We start from the raw sequence: 15,796 nt of genomic DNA, 5'->3' as shown, positions 1-15,796 counted from the left end.
CAGGTGCAGAGGTAAATTACAAGCCTCGTAAAAAAAATTATTTTAATGCAAGTGATATATGAAGGGGAATTCAAATAAGGTAGGGAGCTGATTAAAAAATAACAAAAATAATTAAAATGTATTGAAAAAATAAAGTGTAAATAAACAAAATAAAAGTGCAAAAATCAACTTTTCGAATAGAATACTTAACCTTAAATACTTGAACTACAAATCTCTTTAGAAAACAAAATTTTCAAGTTCTTATCAAAATCCGTTATGTAATATAGTCCACCTTTTTCTTAGTAGTAATAAAAAGGTTGATAATTTTTAAAAAATAATTGAAAAATATGAAATGATATAAAAATAGTAATAAATTTAAAAAATGTTATAACTCCTTATTACATTACAAAACCCCCTACATGAGAAATACATTAGAAATTCTATATCGGTGATACTTCCATTTAAAATTTACCGTTAAAAAAGAGATCAAACTAAGATAAAGAAAATATATAATTTTATTAGATCTCAGATCACGCATTACAAAAACTTAATTTGATTCACTCCCATCCAAAGTCATCAACACAAAGATAATTCTTATACATATTGATATATAGGTAACTTGGAAATCATGCGACCTTGGCAGCCTTGATATCCGCATCATCATCAGAAGTAGTGTGTTGAGCAATGTCGATGAGCTTAGGCTGCCTTTTCTTCTCCGCAGCAAACTTTGGCACCGTAATTCTGAGCACCCCGTCCTCAAGATGAGCCTTGATCTGATCCACGTCAGCATTCGCAGGCAGCCTGAACTGCCTCCAGAACTTGCCATTTGTCCTCTCAGCTCTGTGCCACTTGTCACCCTCCCCTTGTTTCTCCATCTTCCTTTCTCCGCTGATCCTGAGCACCCTGTTCTCCTCCACCTCTATCTTCACGTCCTCCTTCTTCATCCCCGGAATGTCCAATGTGATCACGTGCGCAGTGGCCGTCTCCTTCCAGTCGGCACGTGCCAAAGCGAGCGTGTCTTGGAGGGCGGCGGCGGAGACGTCTCTGGGGATGGTGAAGGGGGTTTGTTCGAGAATTCTGAAGGGGTCATCGGTCATGTCCCATAGACTTAGTGATGATGGTCTTGTTGGGTATGGAACTAAGGCATGGGTTTTGATGGTGGTGGCCATGAGCATGAGGAGGAGGCCTAAGAAGGCCACCATCCTCATCACTATCCTCCTAGGCATGGTGATGGTTCTGGTGAGGAAGGAAATTAAATAAATAGGAGGAATGGAATCCGATGGTACTAAACTAATTAATCGAGACTAGGCTGGCTTTGATGGGAAATGGGTGGTTTTGTTTGTAATTCTTTCTGATGGGGAATAAGAAAGTGCAAGGGTGGATTTATATAGGATGGGATTTGATAGGTTCAGTTCAGGGTTTATGTCTGCATGTCTGTCTGGATTCTTCTTTCTTGTGACTTTCATGGAGAAACAGAGAACAATCTAGGAGGGTCTAGAGATAGAAAAGCAGAGATTTTGGGAATGTTCCAGAAAGAGAAAGAAGCAACCCTCATATTACACGTGGCGTTTGGAACAGACAAAGAAAAGCAAGCGATCTTCTATCCGTTGTTGAATTGGGTAACTTTATTTTTCTGAGCAAAACAAAACAAAACAAAACAAAACAAATTGGAAACGAAGTGTCATGCACCTTAATAAAGATTCTATCCATGACCACAATATTTTGATGAGATTGAACAAAGATTGTCAATAGATTCCACTTGTGTAGTGAAGTGATAGGAGGGAGCTAGCTAGCGTGAGGATGCATGGATGACTTTACATCGATGAAACCAGTATTGGAGCAAGCCAGGAACAACAAAAGAGCGTCTATGTATTCAATCCCAGCAGTGTCTTGGGATCTTCATTCTATGGACAGGTTGGACCAACGTTTGACCATAAAGATAGAGAAAGTACAGGTCACCATAAAAGCCCCTAGGTATACACAGATCCAAAAAGTTCTCTTGTTCATCCTCCGGCCGTTTATCTCCATTTCATCTTGATACATATTTAGTGTTAGTTCCACTCTCTCCGCCGCCTGTGATGAACCAACATACAAATTATGATGATTATTATTTTGTCCAAACCAACATACAAATAATAGGCGATGTTATACCCTTGGATTGTGTGGTCGTAAAACATCCGACCAAAAACGGGCGATGAACCCTTGACCTTCCTGCACCAAAACACATACAAAGTTAGAAGACACAAAGGAAGCTCATAATCAGGGATGGGTGGATGAGATTTGAATCATATTCACCACATAAGGAGGGTCCCAATCCGGGTTGAAACGAGGGTTGATTTGCCTGACGATGCTAATAGGGTACTTGATGGCCCTCGTTTCCTTGGTGGATACCTAGAGCGATAAATGCAAGTGGCACACTCACAATAACATCCAGTGAACTCCAAACTATTCCCTTGGCAAACTGGGCATTTCTCCAATAGCCCATAAAACAGCATCGCTTGGCTGCCACAAACAATTATAAGTTGTAAACAAAATTAGTTACTCGAGTACATATTCCAAATAACAAGTTTGAAAAGATCCAAATAAATAAAAGAAAATAAAAACCAGCTCACCATCTTCGGAGAAGAGCATCATCAGAGCCAGACAAATCTTGGTCATTAGCTTCCAAGAATTCACGTACTTGTTCAATTGACAGCTCCGCCTTTACTGATTCTGAGAATTCCTTAAAATTAGTAGCCATATCTTGTCTTTGGTGGTCGAGGATGTCAACTGCAGGGAGTCGGTCCACCTGATCGTGAGAGAAGGAGAAGAGAGGGATGAAAGAAGAAGGAAGCGACAAAATACTCTAAACAAAATAAAAGGGGTGTGCATTATAGGACCAACTTATTCAATAGAAAATTAGACAAGCTTGATAGATATTCATACATTGCAACAATTTTTAAATTTGAGCAGTCTTTGAATCAAATATATTTCTAAAAGATCAAGTGTTGCATGAGTTAAAATTCATAGGGTCTTTGAATCCAGCAGTTAAATTCATACCGTAGTTCTTGCTCTTCGATTTCTCATGTTTGCAGCCATCAGAAACCCCAGAGTTTGTGTTGGCTGGTCTTGTTTGACCTGGCTTGCAGTAGTTTATTATGCGATTAACGATCAGATATGGATAAAGGGCAACAAAACTTCATACATACATGCACTACTGCATGATCGATCCTCAGATTATGTATAGATAGAGCAAAACCATATCAAATCAAATTCAAAATGATGTACAAATCAACAAATACCATTTTTCCAATTGAAACAAGCATCAATCACCCAAAATAAATCCAATACACCCAAATCCCAAATAAATCAAACCCAAGCCACAAAAAAGAAAAACAACAACAACAATTAAAAACAAAACTAACCGAGAACCTACGTCGTCACTGTGCAAAAGCCGTGGGTGATTTCACAATCTTTCACATTCAAACACTGGTTTAAGTCGGGAATTGGGATCGGATCAGATCTAACCTAAAAGGTATTATTGATTTTTTATATAAATGTTTTATCATTCTCTACATTTTACTTTATATATATTATTATATTGAAAGAAATAGAACGAGAAAAACTACAGAAGCAAATTTGTTTTATTTTCTCTAAAGAATTGATTTGAATATAAGAATTGAAAACAATCAAAATGCATGAAATCTTTTTCACACTATAAAAGAAAAGGGCGTTTTTGGCGTTTACTATTTTAACTATTTTAACTTCAAGTTGGATTGTTGCGTTTACTATTACTAATTTATTGGCAAAAAAAAAAATTTCAAACTTATTGACGTGGGAATTTTTTTAAAAAATCTAATATAGGAGAAACCTAAATTGACTCTACACCCTCAAATCATATCCTCAAATTCAAACACAAACCCTTAAATCATATCCTCAAATTCAATACAAACCCTAAATCAAATCCTCAAATCATATCCGCAAATTAATTTTCTAGACGTTTTAAAATTTATTTTACCTACAAGTTTTGTCCCCAAAAAAAAAAATTTATTGTGGAATTAAATAGGGAAGCCAAAATTATAGCGCGCGCTCAACTTAGTGATGTATGGGCCTTCGGTATGCTCGGGGCCTCGGAAGAGCGCGTGATCTGCAATATAACAAAGGCTCGGTAAGACCTAGAGCATCGGTGTGGTACTGGCGAAGGCTCTCCGATGCTTAAGTAAGTACTGATTTAGTAAGCTTAAACTGACATATCAATAGGCAGTATGCCGTAAGTTCTGATTACCTTCATTTTGGGGAATTGTACTCCTTTTATAAGTCTTGGGATGTGTGCTTGTTGTGTAGATTTTCGATGTGGGACTGTAGACATCGATTGTGGGCCTGCCACGTGTCCTGGAGAAGGAGGTTGCCCTAATCGAGGAATCGGTAGGTTGGGTGCCAAAAGCCACCATGGTTAGGCACAATCTTTGTCCACGTGTCTGGCCCTTATTAGCTGTTCGTTTTGGGTATAAACAAGTGGTCTTTTAATTTTTGTTTGTTTCTGGCCTATGTGGTTTTCAAATGTACTCCTAGATCTAGCTGACTCAAGGTATAATTAAGGATCAGTTCTACAGGGCAAAGCCTATTGCTCATTACATAAATGCACATGGTTTTGGGCAGGGTTATTATAACAATCATGATTATGGATATTATAATCTCAATGGAACATGTTCCTACAATGCAACAACAGATCCTTACAATCATCGGCGGTACCACCCTAATTACTATGAACCGACAGCGCCACTACTGAGTTTTCCACAGTCACCACCACGGAGTGAAATTCAACCGTTTTATGATCCGAACATCCAATGCACCATCATGTGATCAACTAATGAAATTAAAATGCCAAGGAGTTTTAAATTCTAACTAATGCTCTACATATATTATATATATGACGCCCACTACATATAAAATGCGGGCTATGAGTTTTGGTTTTTCATTGGTTTAGTTTGCTTTACGATTCTCTGATTTTTAAAGGAGAACGTTGAATATTTTTGAATGGAGTTGTTCTACATATACCAACATAGATATGGTATGGATAAACTTTTATAGGTGAAATTAATACTGGATAAAGATTGCTCATGCAATTCCTTCGTCCATACATATAATATAAGAATTGAATATAGAGTTTTGATCATGATGAATTAATTATCTATAGGCAATTTCTTAAGCAATATGCATTTTGTGAAGGGCTAGCTCTTCAGGAAGACAATGGCCCCCAAATATAATGCAAATCTATAGGATAAGCTTGGGCAATCCGATCATGGACCTCACTTTCAATACTTTCACTGCGCAGTTGGGCTCATCGTTATTGTGGCTCCCAAAATCTACCAAATCATTTCATTAGTCTCATTTTTTTTAATTTATAAATTACGATCCCACAAGAGATATCCAAAGAGAACAAGTTATTAAGAATTACATAATTTACAACAAAATTAGGCAGAAAAGTGTTATCAATCTTTAGTAAGGAGGACCGGATTCAAACTTGTAGTTGAAGATTGGTTTTGGAATTTTTCCATTTCCAATGTTCTTACAATTTGTATGAAATGAAAAAAAAAATTCCCCTACCATGTAAAAAAAAAGTGTTTAACTCGAAATATAGGCATCTTGTGGGATTCTTAAAAAAAAAAAAAAAAAGAAGTTATTTACCATTCATAATTGCTCTATATTTGTTAAGAATGTGGATTTTCCTTACCAGCTGATAGTGAAGTCCAATAGTTTGTTTTTGTATTGTGATGCATGGTATTCTTTTTCTTAACAGATTTTGTAAGATTTGAACGATGGCACACTTGATGCACCTCTTGCTTCCAATTTTCTCTAATTGTATGACTCTTTTGTGAAAGTTTTAATGAAGTTTTCACCTTGATTAAAAAAAAAACAAATATGGATTACTCGATCAATTTCATTAAGTAATAATTTCTTCTTTTGCTCGTTACTAAATCAAATACCTCATCTTCGTACTCAAATCTCTCTCAATGTTTTAACTTCCTTTTATAGCTAACAATATTAATATGATCAATAAAAGCCGCTAATAATATCAATATGAAATTGTTTGTGTTGTACTATGTAAGTTACTACGTAATAGTCCGACTTTGTGGTTAAAGTAATTTTTTAAAAATATCCAAAATATTTTATATTTACAGAGTATCGCCGAGCGGCTATCCGTTTGAAGCTTCTATCTGCAAAGTATAGCCTTGCGGCTATACCCTTTTCAATATAGCCGCACGGCTATACTTTTGAAATTTTCTATTTACAGAGTATTACCGCGCGGCGATACTTTTGATAATTTCTATATGCAGAGTGTAGCCGCGCGGCGATACTTTCCATTTACAATCTATGCCCCTGGAAAAGTATAGCCGCCGTACGTTTAAAATAACACTTTACAAAGTATAGCCGCGCGGCCAAAAGTATATAGGATGGGGTTTGATTATTCTTCTTTGTTGTGATTTTCATGGAGAAACAGAGATCAATCTAGGAGGGTCTCAAGATAGAAAAGCAGAGATTTTGGGAATGTTCCAGAAAGAAAAAGAAACAACCCTCATATTACACGTGGCGTTTGGATCAGACAAAGAAAAGCAAGCAACCTTCTGTGTCTGTTGTTGAGGAGAGACAAAACAAGAGAGAGAGAGAGAGAGAGAGAGAGAGAGAGAGAGAGAGAGGTAGATAGCGGGGTAAATATGGGTTTGAGGTACCTTCAAGTCTCATGCATTATGTAAATAGGTAGACAATCGTCTATCCAGTTTTCAATTGGTTCATATATATATATATATATATATATGAGATCCATAAGAGTTTTGGGATCTTCATTCTATGGACAGGTTGGACCAAAGTTTGACCAAAAAGATAAAGAAACAGGTCACCATAAAAACCCCTACGTATACATAGATCCAAAAAGTTCTCTTGTACATACTCTGGCCATTGGAAATTTCTATTTACATAGTATAGCCGGCGGCTATACTTTTGAAAATTTCTACTTACAGCGTATAGCCGACTGGCTATACTTCTATATCTACACCGTATAGCCGGACGGCTCTACTGTTGAAATTTTCTGACAGAGTACAGCCGGTCAGCTATACTTCTGAAAATTATATCTACAGAGTATAGCCGCTCGGCGATACGTTTGAAAATTTCTATCTCCAGAGTATCGCCGCCCGGCTATACTGTTGAAAAATCTATCACCCCAGTATAGCCGCGCGGCGATACCGTTGACAATTCTATGAACCGAGTATAGCCGGACGGCTATACGGTTGAAAAAAATATATAAACGCTCTTACAAGCCCCTTAATTTATCTTCCTATTTTAATTTCCAAGTTATATTTCATTTTCTTGATTGATTTTGGCAAAATAGGGTGCTTATATTTCATTTTTGGATTATTGTTTTTGCAGTGTTGTGAGAAATTGGATACCAGTTCCTCTGGATGGCACAAGACCATGACCAAAGTTTTGAGCAAAATCAAGGGTACGTACGTGTGTGTATATATATATATACATAGATTATTATATATTTCTTCTTTGAATCAATTCCACAAGTTCTGTTGCATTGCTTGAATTCATGATCTGCACAACTGATTTTACTTTAATTAATCTTAATCACCAAATTCATGTCTTACACCATTGATGCACAAGCCGGGATTGCACATGTTTCGGGGACAATTGATCCGGACACCCTTATGAAGTTATTAGCTCAATCATGTAACATGAATGTGTGAAAAATCTCAGAATACCATATGAGTGAGATGAGCCAAGAACCTTTTAATTATTCAACTAAACTGTAAGCAGCATAATATTACCAGGGCTGTGATATGATTGAATGAGGTTAAGATTAACGTAAGTAAATTGAAATCAGAAATCCTAGAGAAAATACACAAATTTATTACGGTATTGATTGGGATTGTTTCACAAAGGAAGAAGGTTATGGAATTATAGAACACATCATCAGCTCACACTCAAATAAATGACTTGGTACATTGTGTATGGAAAAGGGCAAAAACACATTATAGAAGCCCTACTTTGAGTGTAGTAGAAACTGATGGTGGGATTGGCGTGCGCCACAATAGCTCAAGCAATAATAATTTTTTTTTATTTTTTAAAGAAAAAAAGAATCAGTTCTTGATGGTGTCCTTAAATTTAACAATGCAATCCAATGCGCGCTCAAATTCACTTTCTTCGAGAGCAATGGTGAACCGACAGTAGCCAGGAATTCCAGTCCAGGAACCACTGTTGATGCATAAGCCAGTAGCCTTGTGAATGACTTCCCTGATGTTTGAGTCATCAAGCTTAACTTCGGACATCATTTCCTTTTGAGTGCTGCCTCCATCATTAGGCGATTTCTTGAATTTAACACTCTTGTTCAAATAAGATGAGGGCTTGGCCACCATGGAAACACCACCACAGGGTTCAAGCACATCCCAACCACACTTCTCCAGCGTCTATCAGAACATAAGTAGGATGATTATGAAAATTAAAATGAGAAAGTGCAGGGGAAAACATTACTATAAATTAAGCACCTAAGAGCCACTCAAGGACGTAGAGGTAAGTAATCGAATCATTGCTGAGTGAGAAATGAATGTGTGTGTGTGTGTGTGTGTGTGTGAGAGAGAGAGAGAGAGTTCACCTCTTTCAGGCGCTTGGATCTACTCTTCAAATTTTTTATATGTTCTGCAATAGCATCCCGCAGATCTCCTGGTTTCTGCTCTCTCAGACTCAGCAGCTTCTTAATAGCATATTTAACCGTGTTATGAGGTTTGCTTAATCCTGGAAAGCTATAAAATGTCTCCACCAAAACAGACTGGTTCAAAACAAGTAACCCGAATTTGAGCGCCCCAGTCAACATCTTCAAGGACAATCCCCCAAGCAGAGAGACACAGAAGGATGGGTTGCTAGAATTTAGCTTTGACAAACTATCCACCAGATTCCAACCGCCCCAACCCTCAAAGTCAAATTCCAAGCCCGAGAATGAAGTATCAATCACAACTCTAGCTCCAACTTTGGCACAAATAGACAGCAAACTTTCAATCTCTTTGCTGTTGTATATCAAACCAGTTGGGTTAATTGTTGGTCCAGAAATGTATACCCATGGCTTATTCACTGTCTCTAGTTCTCCAGAAAGCACCTTATCTGTCAGTTTAAAGCCATCTGCAGGCTTAGTAGGTATAGTTACAATATTTGCTTTCAAAAATTTGGCAGCAGAAACATAGTTCCCATTCGAGCCAGCAGGAAAACACAATGTACCCCCTTCTTGAATGCAGCAAACAACCAGCTTGTTAAACAGAGCTAGCGAGCTGTCAGCATATATAAATTCGGTGCTGCTATCAACTGGATAACCATAAGTACTCTTGATGAATTGCTTGATGCTAGTGGTGACATCTATTTCTGACTCAGCTATATTCTGTCGAGCAAAACTTTCAAAAATAGCAGCCTTGACAGGTGATGGTACACGTAAGAAGCTTTGATCAACATCCATGTGAATCAGGGAAGAGTTCCCTGCCTCACTAATTGACAACTCTGCATTATTGAGGACTGAGATTGCTGAACTAGCAAATCCGATCATCTCTGCTGATTTAGTTGATGCAGTTTCCCTCTGAAGAACATATATGAAAACCAATTGGATAAGCAAACTTGTCTCCATGAATAGGAAAAAGGTAGATTTATTGAAGACTTCAATAAATTTCGCAAAGCAATCAGCAAGTAACAAACCACTGGAATTTTTGGCAAAGTAGAAAGGATAATTGACATCAAATAAATTAGTGACAAAACTAAACATCCAAAAGAGGGAAAAAGAGAGAAAAGATTGTCCTTATGATAATCTTCTCATGTGAATATTGCATCTTTTCTAGAACTTCCTGGCTAAACATGAGGTAGACCTCAGACTGCCATAACTCATAACTACTCTGTTCCAAATTATAACACAAGGTACACATAACATTCTTCAGATTTTCTTGTCACAAATCAAGCATTTTATGCAGACCACTTTTACACTTCACAGAGAGATTTACCATGCCAAGCAATTTAAATGCAACATAGACTTAAGGTGCAAAACCACATTAAATGTTATTTATCCCCTTCCTAATATCATAAACAGAAGACAGACTATATTCAGCCGAAAACAGAAGATGGAAGATAAAAAGTGCAATTTTCATCCAACCAGAATAACATCTTAGAATGTCTTTGAGAAAGTTATCAAAAAGAAGACTATACGTTGACCAAAATGTACTTGGTATATTTGTTATTTCTTAGATGTTAAATACTTAAGTGGAAATAAACCCCTAAATAAAAAGGGACTGACATACCTGTGCAGGTGGGTGTCTGTCAGCAAGCTGAAAAGCTAAAAGTTCATGAAAAAGACAACCATAATAACATTGACTAATTGGTGCTGTATTCCCTTCTAGTAGTTCAACGGTCTTCGACAAGGCCTTGAAGATGGCTTCCTCTTCTGAAATTACAAAAGCTACTTCTAGATCTGAATAAACCTGGAAAGATTGTTCGGCTACTATTCATGAGAAGATTTTGCATTAAAAAGACCTAAAGGATAAACTTATATGAAAGAATCTCAACGTTATGGCTTTGAATTAAATTATATAAAAGCCTCCTCCTGAGATAGCCAGGTTAAGCTGGGGAATTTCAGAGTTCATATAAAAAGAACAGTACCTTATTTTTTACTAGGCCACATATAATTGCTGCATGTGATGGCAGAGTAGTTCCTCCAATATATTTGAGGACTCCATTGGAACCTGGGAGGCTGGACAGCTCAAATTGATCAGATATGTCCAGGAACAAACGAGATCCAATTTCTCTCGTAACATCTAAAAGATGCACAAAGGCTGAACTAGTAACAGCCTCATATTCGGCAATCCCAGTAACCACCACCTGTGGCTTCAACTTCCTTATCAGCTCTATCATTAAATCGGACTGGCGAGGTGCTTCAATAACTGTAAGTGAATCCTCTGAAGGATTATTATCAGTTCCTGCACCCTAAATTGAGAAACAAATGTAGTTATGAAAGATGCCCCAACTACCCAAAGAAAATTCTAAATGGTACTAGGGAACCCATTACCTATAGATAGAAGACTTTTTGAAACTTTTATTGAAAACTAAATATAAATTTGGGCCTTTTTTTCGGTTTCTACATCCTCTTGTTAAGTATATTTGATCTCAGAATACCATATGAGTGAGATCTACAACTTCTCAGTGTTGATCCAAGAATATTTTAATTATTCCACTAAACTGTAGTCATCATAATATTACCAGGGCTGTGAGTATCTAATAAAGACTTTGAAATTCGGACTAATGCTTATGATAAGGTTGCAAGGGCCGACTTTCGGGTTGATAATACATTGACCCACAAAAGTAATAAATAACAAATTAAAATGAAAGTACAGCAACATTGCAAATGCCACACCTCAATTGCTAACGACGTTAACCAATTCCTTGGAAGGTGGCGGGTCAGATGTTCATCAACAATTGCAAGACGAGGTGAGAACAGCCGAAGAGCATTTTCTATGGCCACAGCTCTTGAAGGAAAAACAACCACATTCTTGTACAACAAATGAGAGAAAACAAGTCAGAAATGCGGCTCACACTACAGAACAGGAAAAGCGTAAACATGAAGTTCTGCAGGGTTACACTTAAAAATATAAAAAAATCTTTAGGATTCCATGATTTTAGTTATAAGTTTATTCTTTTATTTTGCTACAAAACTTAGCCTTTGAAAGAAGTATAAGTATATTTCCACATCATTCTTGGCTGTGTCACTTTGTAAGCAAGGACGGACCACCATACAATTCAAAAAACAAATCACAGCAAATCTATTATGTGTCATACAATAACTAATATAATTAAAAGGAAAAAAAAATTATACAGGGAATATAAATTACTGAAACTATCTGTTTATTATAGCACATAGCATATCAAATGGAACCAAGAAATAAAGTACCAAGGCATGAGAGAGAGAGAGAGAGAGAGAGAATTCTAAGATTATATAATGCTAAAAGCAAGACAATGAATTTATTGCCTATTTTGAACCATGATTTCAAAAGTAATAAGACATTGGTTGAAGATATCTTGATACCTACAAAGCTAAACTAGTAAACTCTCTCTTTCTTGGTCTTTAATCCCCTATAATTATAGTTGTCTGTACATATGCATATACATAACAGGGACAATGAGGGTAGACAAGGAAGTTATTTCCTACCAGCTTCTCATCTTTATTCTTTTTCTTCTGCTTGACAAACCTACTAATCACTTACAATCTAAATTTAAAATTAGAACATCACATAATCTGTGGGATGGATAGAATAGAACAAAGTTTTGTTGAAAGTGTAATCATAGATCCCAAATATTTAGGTCTTTACACCACAAAAATAGCCAGAGACATCAGTTTAGAAATTCCTAGAGGTATATTCATGCTAATTTTCAAGTTGGGATCTATTTGTCACCTGCTAAATCTCTACATTCAACAGCATTCTTCATTTTATTTTCTTATTTTTGTGATGGTGACGATCCATGCAAGTTTATGTGAGATCTTTCTATTGAGTAAATGTGACTTACTAAGATAACTTGAATGGAGCAAAATCACTTGCATCTAGGAAAAAGAAAGGCATGTTCTACACAAGAGTTACTAAGAATAATTCATTTGAGGCAGAAAAAGGAAAAGGTTTGATGCAAAAGCATGAACACATAACCAGTAAAGTTGATGTCTTCTTACATCAGCTTTGAGTGGAATGCGGTGATATGTTTTCATAAATCCAGCAATGAGATTACGAAAATGTTTGCTTCCAGCTGGTGGCTCATATGTGCCAAAAGAACTCCCTTTCAGAACACTGGAAAGATAAGCTAGGAAGGGAATCTTCTCATCAGCCACAGCATCATCTTCAAATGATAAATCTAAAGAACTGCTGATCTCATGGAAGCCATTGTTAAGAAACTCAAAAATTGTCTTGACCTGTCAGTTTATTCAATTCAGTATCCTTTTAATTTCCCTTTCTTTTAAGTACAATGAACATTAACTTTGTAAGGATAAATGAAGTGCACCTGATTTGGTTGGCGAAGTTGACAGCTGTAAACTGATAAAGCATGAGAGATTCGCCCACCAGCATTTCCATAGGCCCATGCAGTCCGAGCACAAATAGGCTGATCTCCAGAAAGTCCCATGAAGAACTCAAAACGATGTGGACTATTCTTTTCAATTTCAACTAAGGCTGAGATATCTGTGTCTGCAGCCTGTAACAATGAAATTTCAAGAGAAGCGCAACTTTGAAGAAGAAATTTCTTTTTTCTATAATTAGGGGTATACTTGCCTGGAGAATTTTAGTCTGCCAAAGCTTGTTAACATGGAAACCACGGCGTTCGAACAAGCGCTTACAAACAGCTTGTCCTGGACGACCCCCCATATTGAAGATCATTATCCCCATCGGTTTAATGACATCAATTCCTTCCTCCACTGCCCGAGCAATTAGACCTAAGCCAAACTGATCCTCAAGAAAACCCTACATAATGTAGAAAGTTTTTCATAAGCAAACTTTATGTTATGGTTTCTAACAATGAATGGAAATTGGAAGAACTAGCTTATCTATTGACACAGTTGATCAGTTGTCAGAAAGCCAAAGTACATATAATTAGCAAACAATTTCCATGCGTAACTAAAGCAAATAATAGAATTGTGATGATATTTATGTAGCACCAGATGCCTCCTAAGATACAATGAAGAATACATTATCAAGGATCTGGCCAAACCTGAAGTGCACAATAATTGCTCAATGAATGTAGAAATTCCTCACTTGCATTCTCTGTAATCATTTTAGACATAGCATCTGGATTTGGGTTAAGAATCTGCAAGAGTACAAACAAGGAAAAAGAATTAGTCAAAATAATGATCCACCTGATATGAACCTTCAAAAAGGCCATTTGACAAACTAGCTTTATCCCCTTTAAATTGTAATTGTTGACAGTACCTGAGGTATGCATCCAACAATTCGTTCTAGTTGAATATCATTAGCTCTACAATAAGATAGCAGATCCGATTCATGAAACTCTACCCTGTCCAGCAAAGTTTTCTTCTCTGTGTCATAGATGGGTTGACCTTTTTCATCCAAAGCATTTAAGTACAAGTTTATCCATGACATCTTTACTGCTCTAGGATTGATATCAAGGCCGTACACCTGAAAAGGGTAGTTTCTTCATCAGAAAGAGAAGCCAAAAAGGCAAAGGATATACATGGTAAAGTAAGACAAACAAACACAAAATTACCTTCGACGGCAGCCACTTCTCAGCAATGGCAATAGATATCCAACCATTTCCACAACCAAGCTCAGCAACTGTCTTGTCCTTGAAGATGGAATCTGAATGTCTATTTAGTCCTTCAAAAAAAGTAAAGGACCAGTCTTCTGGAACAAAAATACTAGGGATAACCATCATTGTCAATTTCTTCCTACCCTGGTAACCTGCAGTAGCCCAATAACATTTGACAAGCACGGTAAGCAGATATTTGTGTAGCCATTGATGATTGCATAATACATGAAGTATTAAATCCAACCATGATTTCAGATAAATATTAACAAAAAAACATGTCCATGCAATAGCACTATCCTCATCCTATACAAGAATTTTAATTGTTCAGAACTTTCCTGTTCTACTCTATCTTAAGGTCATCTTATAACTCAATAAGATTCAATCGACCCTAAAAAAATGAGAAAGACAAATCTTCAACGATATGTGCGTATGACATTATAAATGGTTTGGTTATCCTACATCTAGAAATAGAAAATTTGAAGTTAACTGAGTGAAAATGAGTCAGTGGAGAAGGAAAAAAGTGACTTGGTTTCCCAGTTTGTTCAGAAAAGAACCAACCAAGGAATAGGATTGGTTAACGAGAAAACGACGAGTAAAAGCAAAAAAGAATCAAAAAAGCCCACAAATTGATACACGCACCCAAAGTAAAAGACAGTGACAGACAACAAATGAGACAATTGTCGTAATTTAGATAACTGGATTCAAAGGATTAAATATTCCATTTCTTCCATTTTCATTCCCTCCATTTTCTCAGCAACCAAACAGGCGACGATACAGCAAATAAAAAAGAGAAATTTGAATGGGAGAGAGAGAGTGTGTGTTTGCGTGTTACCTTCAAACTGATCGAAGAAGATGTCTTCAATCTGAAAATGGTAGGTCCGGAAGCATTGATCGCAGGCTTCCTTGGAGGGGAAGCGATTTTGGAGGTCCGTGAGGAAGATCCGAGCTTGAGTTCGGGTCTTGGGATCCTCGAGACGCTCCAGCACTGATCTCAAGGCGCCGTATGCGGCATCGCCCGACTGCTGACACCGCTTCAGGAAGTCGTCCACCGATCCTAACGGCACATCGTTCTTCGCCATTTCCACTCTCTTGTTCCTGCTTCCTGCCTTTCGCGAGGTTTCTGTAGGTAGAAGAACAAAGAGAGAGAGTGAGATAGACAATGTGTGTGTGTATATAGGGGATAGACTGAGTGGGATTTGGTTGTTTATTCTTAAAGAAAAAAGCTGCCGAAGCAAAGTAGAACGCCGGTGAAGGTTGTTCCGGGTTTTTCGTCATGGCCTTTTAATATTGATATTAATATTTTGGTTAGACTTTGACCAAGATATTCTCTTTTCCTTTTTCTTACACGTCAAAAATAAATTAAGAGAATTAATATATCAATCAGCTACTGCTCCTCGTCCTCCTAGCACGCTCTCGCGCGCTAATTGGATTTTTTTTTTCCCTTCTAATAATTATTTATACACATATTCTTCAGAGTGAATTCATATAAAAATAAGAAGAAATAAAAAATCCA

General features: G+C 36.9%; 2 protein-coding genes across 3 annotated transcripts; both read right to left on the bottom strand.

Moving 5' to 3' along the window:
* Positions 1-476: 476 nt before the first annotated feature.
* On the bottom strand, positions 477-3,539 carry LOC103318945 (16.9 kDa class I heat shock protein 1-like). Of its 2 annotated transcripts, none has more exons than XM_016792602.2 (6): positions 3,384-3,539; positions 3,019-3,096; positions 2,592-2,767; positions 2,275-2,481; positions 2,131-2,190; positions 477-2,052 (listed from the first exon to the last, which is right to left on the bottom strand). In XM_016792602.2, exon 6 carries the CDS (start codon positions 1,203-1,205, stop codon positions 606-608), a length of 600 nt encoding a protein of 199 aa, XP_016648088.2. In that variant the 5' UTR covers positions 1,206-2,052; positions 2,131-2,190; positions 2,275-2,481; positions 2,592-2,767; positions 3,019-3,096; positions 3,384-3,539; the 3' UTR covers positions 477-605. The 2 variants fall into 2 exon arrangements, with proteins under 2 accessions (XP_016648088.2, XP_016648086.2); XM_016792600.2 differs by having other exon boundaries at positions 3,395-3,512.
* A 4,310-nt stretch (positions 3,540-7,849) lies between these two features.
* MMT (methionine S-methyltransferase) lies at positions 7,850-15,538 on the bottom strand. Its single transcript, XM_008220408.3, has 12 exons — positions 15,116-15,538; positions 14,242-14,435; positions 13,947-14,153; positions 13,729-13,824; positions 13,293-13,481; positions 13,027-13,215; positions 12,701-12,937; positions 11,396-11,530; positions 10,645-10,968; positions 10,287-10,466; positions 8,612-9,577; positions 7,850-8,426 (listed from the first exon to the last, which is right to left on the bottom strand). The coding sequence occupies exons 1-12, from the start codon at positions 15,360-15,362 to the stop codon at positions 8,100-8,102; spliced, it is 3,291 nt and encodes a 1,096-aa protein (XP_008218630.2). The 5' UTR covers positions 15,363-15,538; the 3' UTR covers positions 7,850-8,099.
* Between the last annotated feature and the right edge of the window lie 258 nt (positions 15,539-15,796).

This window comes from Prunus mume, linkage group LG2 (assembly GCF_029339155.1).
Source record: "Prunus mume cultivar Tortuosa linkage group LG2, ASM2933915v1, whole genome shotgun sequence".
Classification (NCBI taxonomy): domain Eukaryota; kingdom Viridiplantae; phylum Streptophyta; class Magnoliopsida; order Rosales; family Rosaceae; genus Prunus; species Prunus mume.
Note: the sequence above shows the minus strand (reverse complement) of the source record. Positions and strands in the feature narration are given on the sequence as shown.

Coding starts and splice junctions, on each gene's coding strand:
- LOC103318945 (XM_016792602.2), bottom strand. CDS start 1,205: ATGCCTAGGAGGATAGTGATGAGGATGGTGGCCTTCTTAGGCCTCCTC.
- MMT (XM_008220408.3), bottom strand. CDS start 15,362: ATGGCGAAGAACGATGTGCCGTTAGGATCGGTGGACGACTTCCTGAAG. Junction 12,938..13,026: donor AACTTCGCCAACCAAATCAG/GTGCACTTCATT, acceptor ATAAACTGACAG/GTCAAGACAATTTTTGAGTT. Junction 9,578..10,286: donor ACAGACACCCACCTGCACAG/GTATGTCAGTCC, acceptor TATGTTCTTCAG/AGGGAAACTGCATCAACTAA.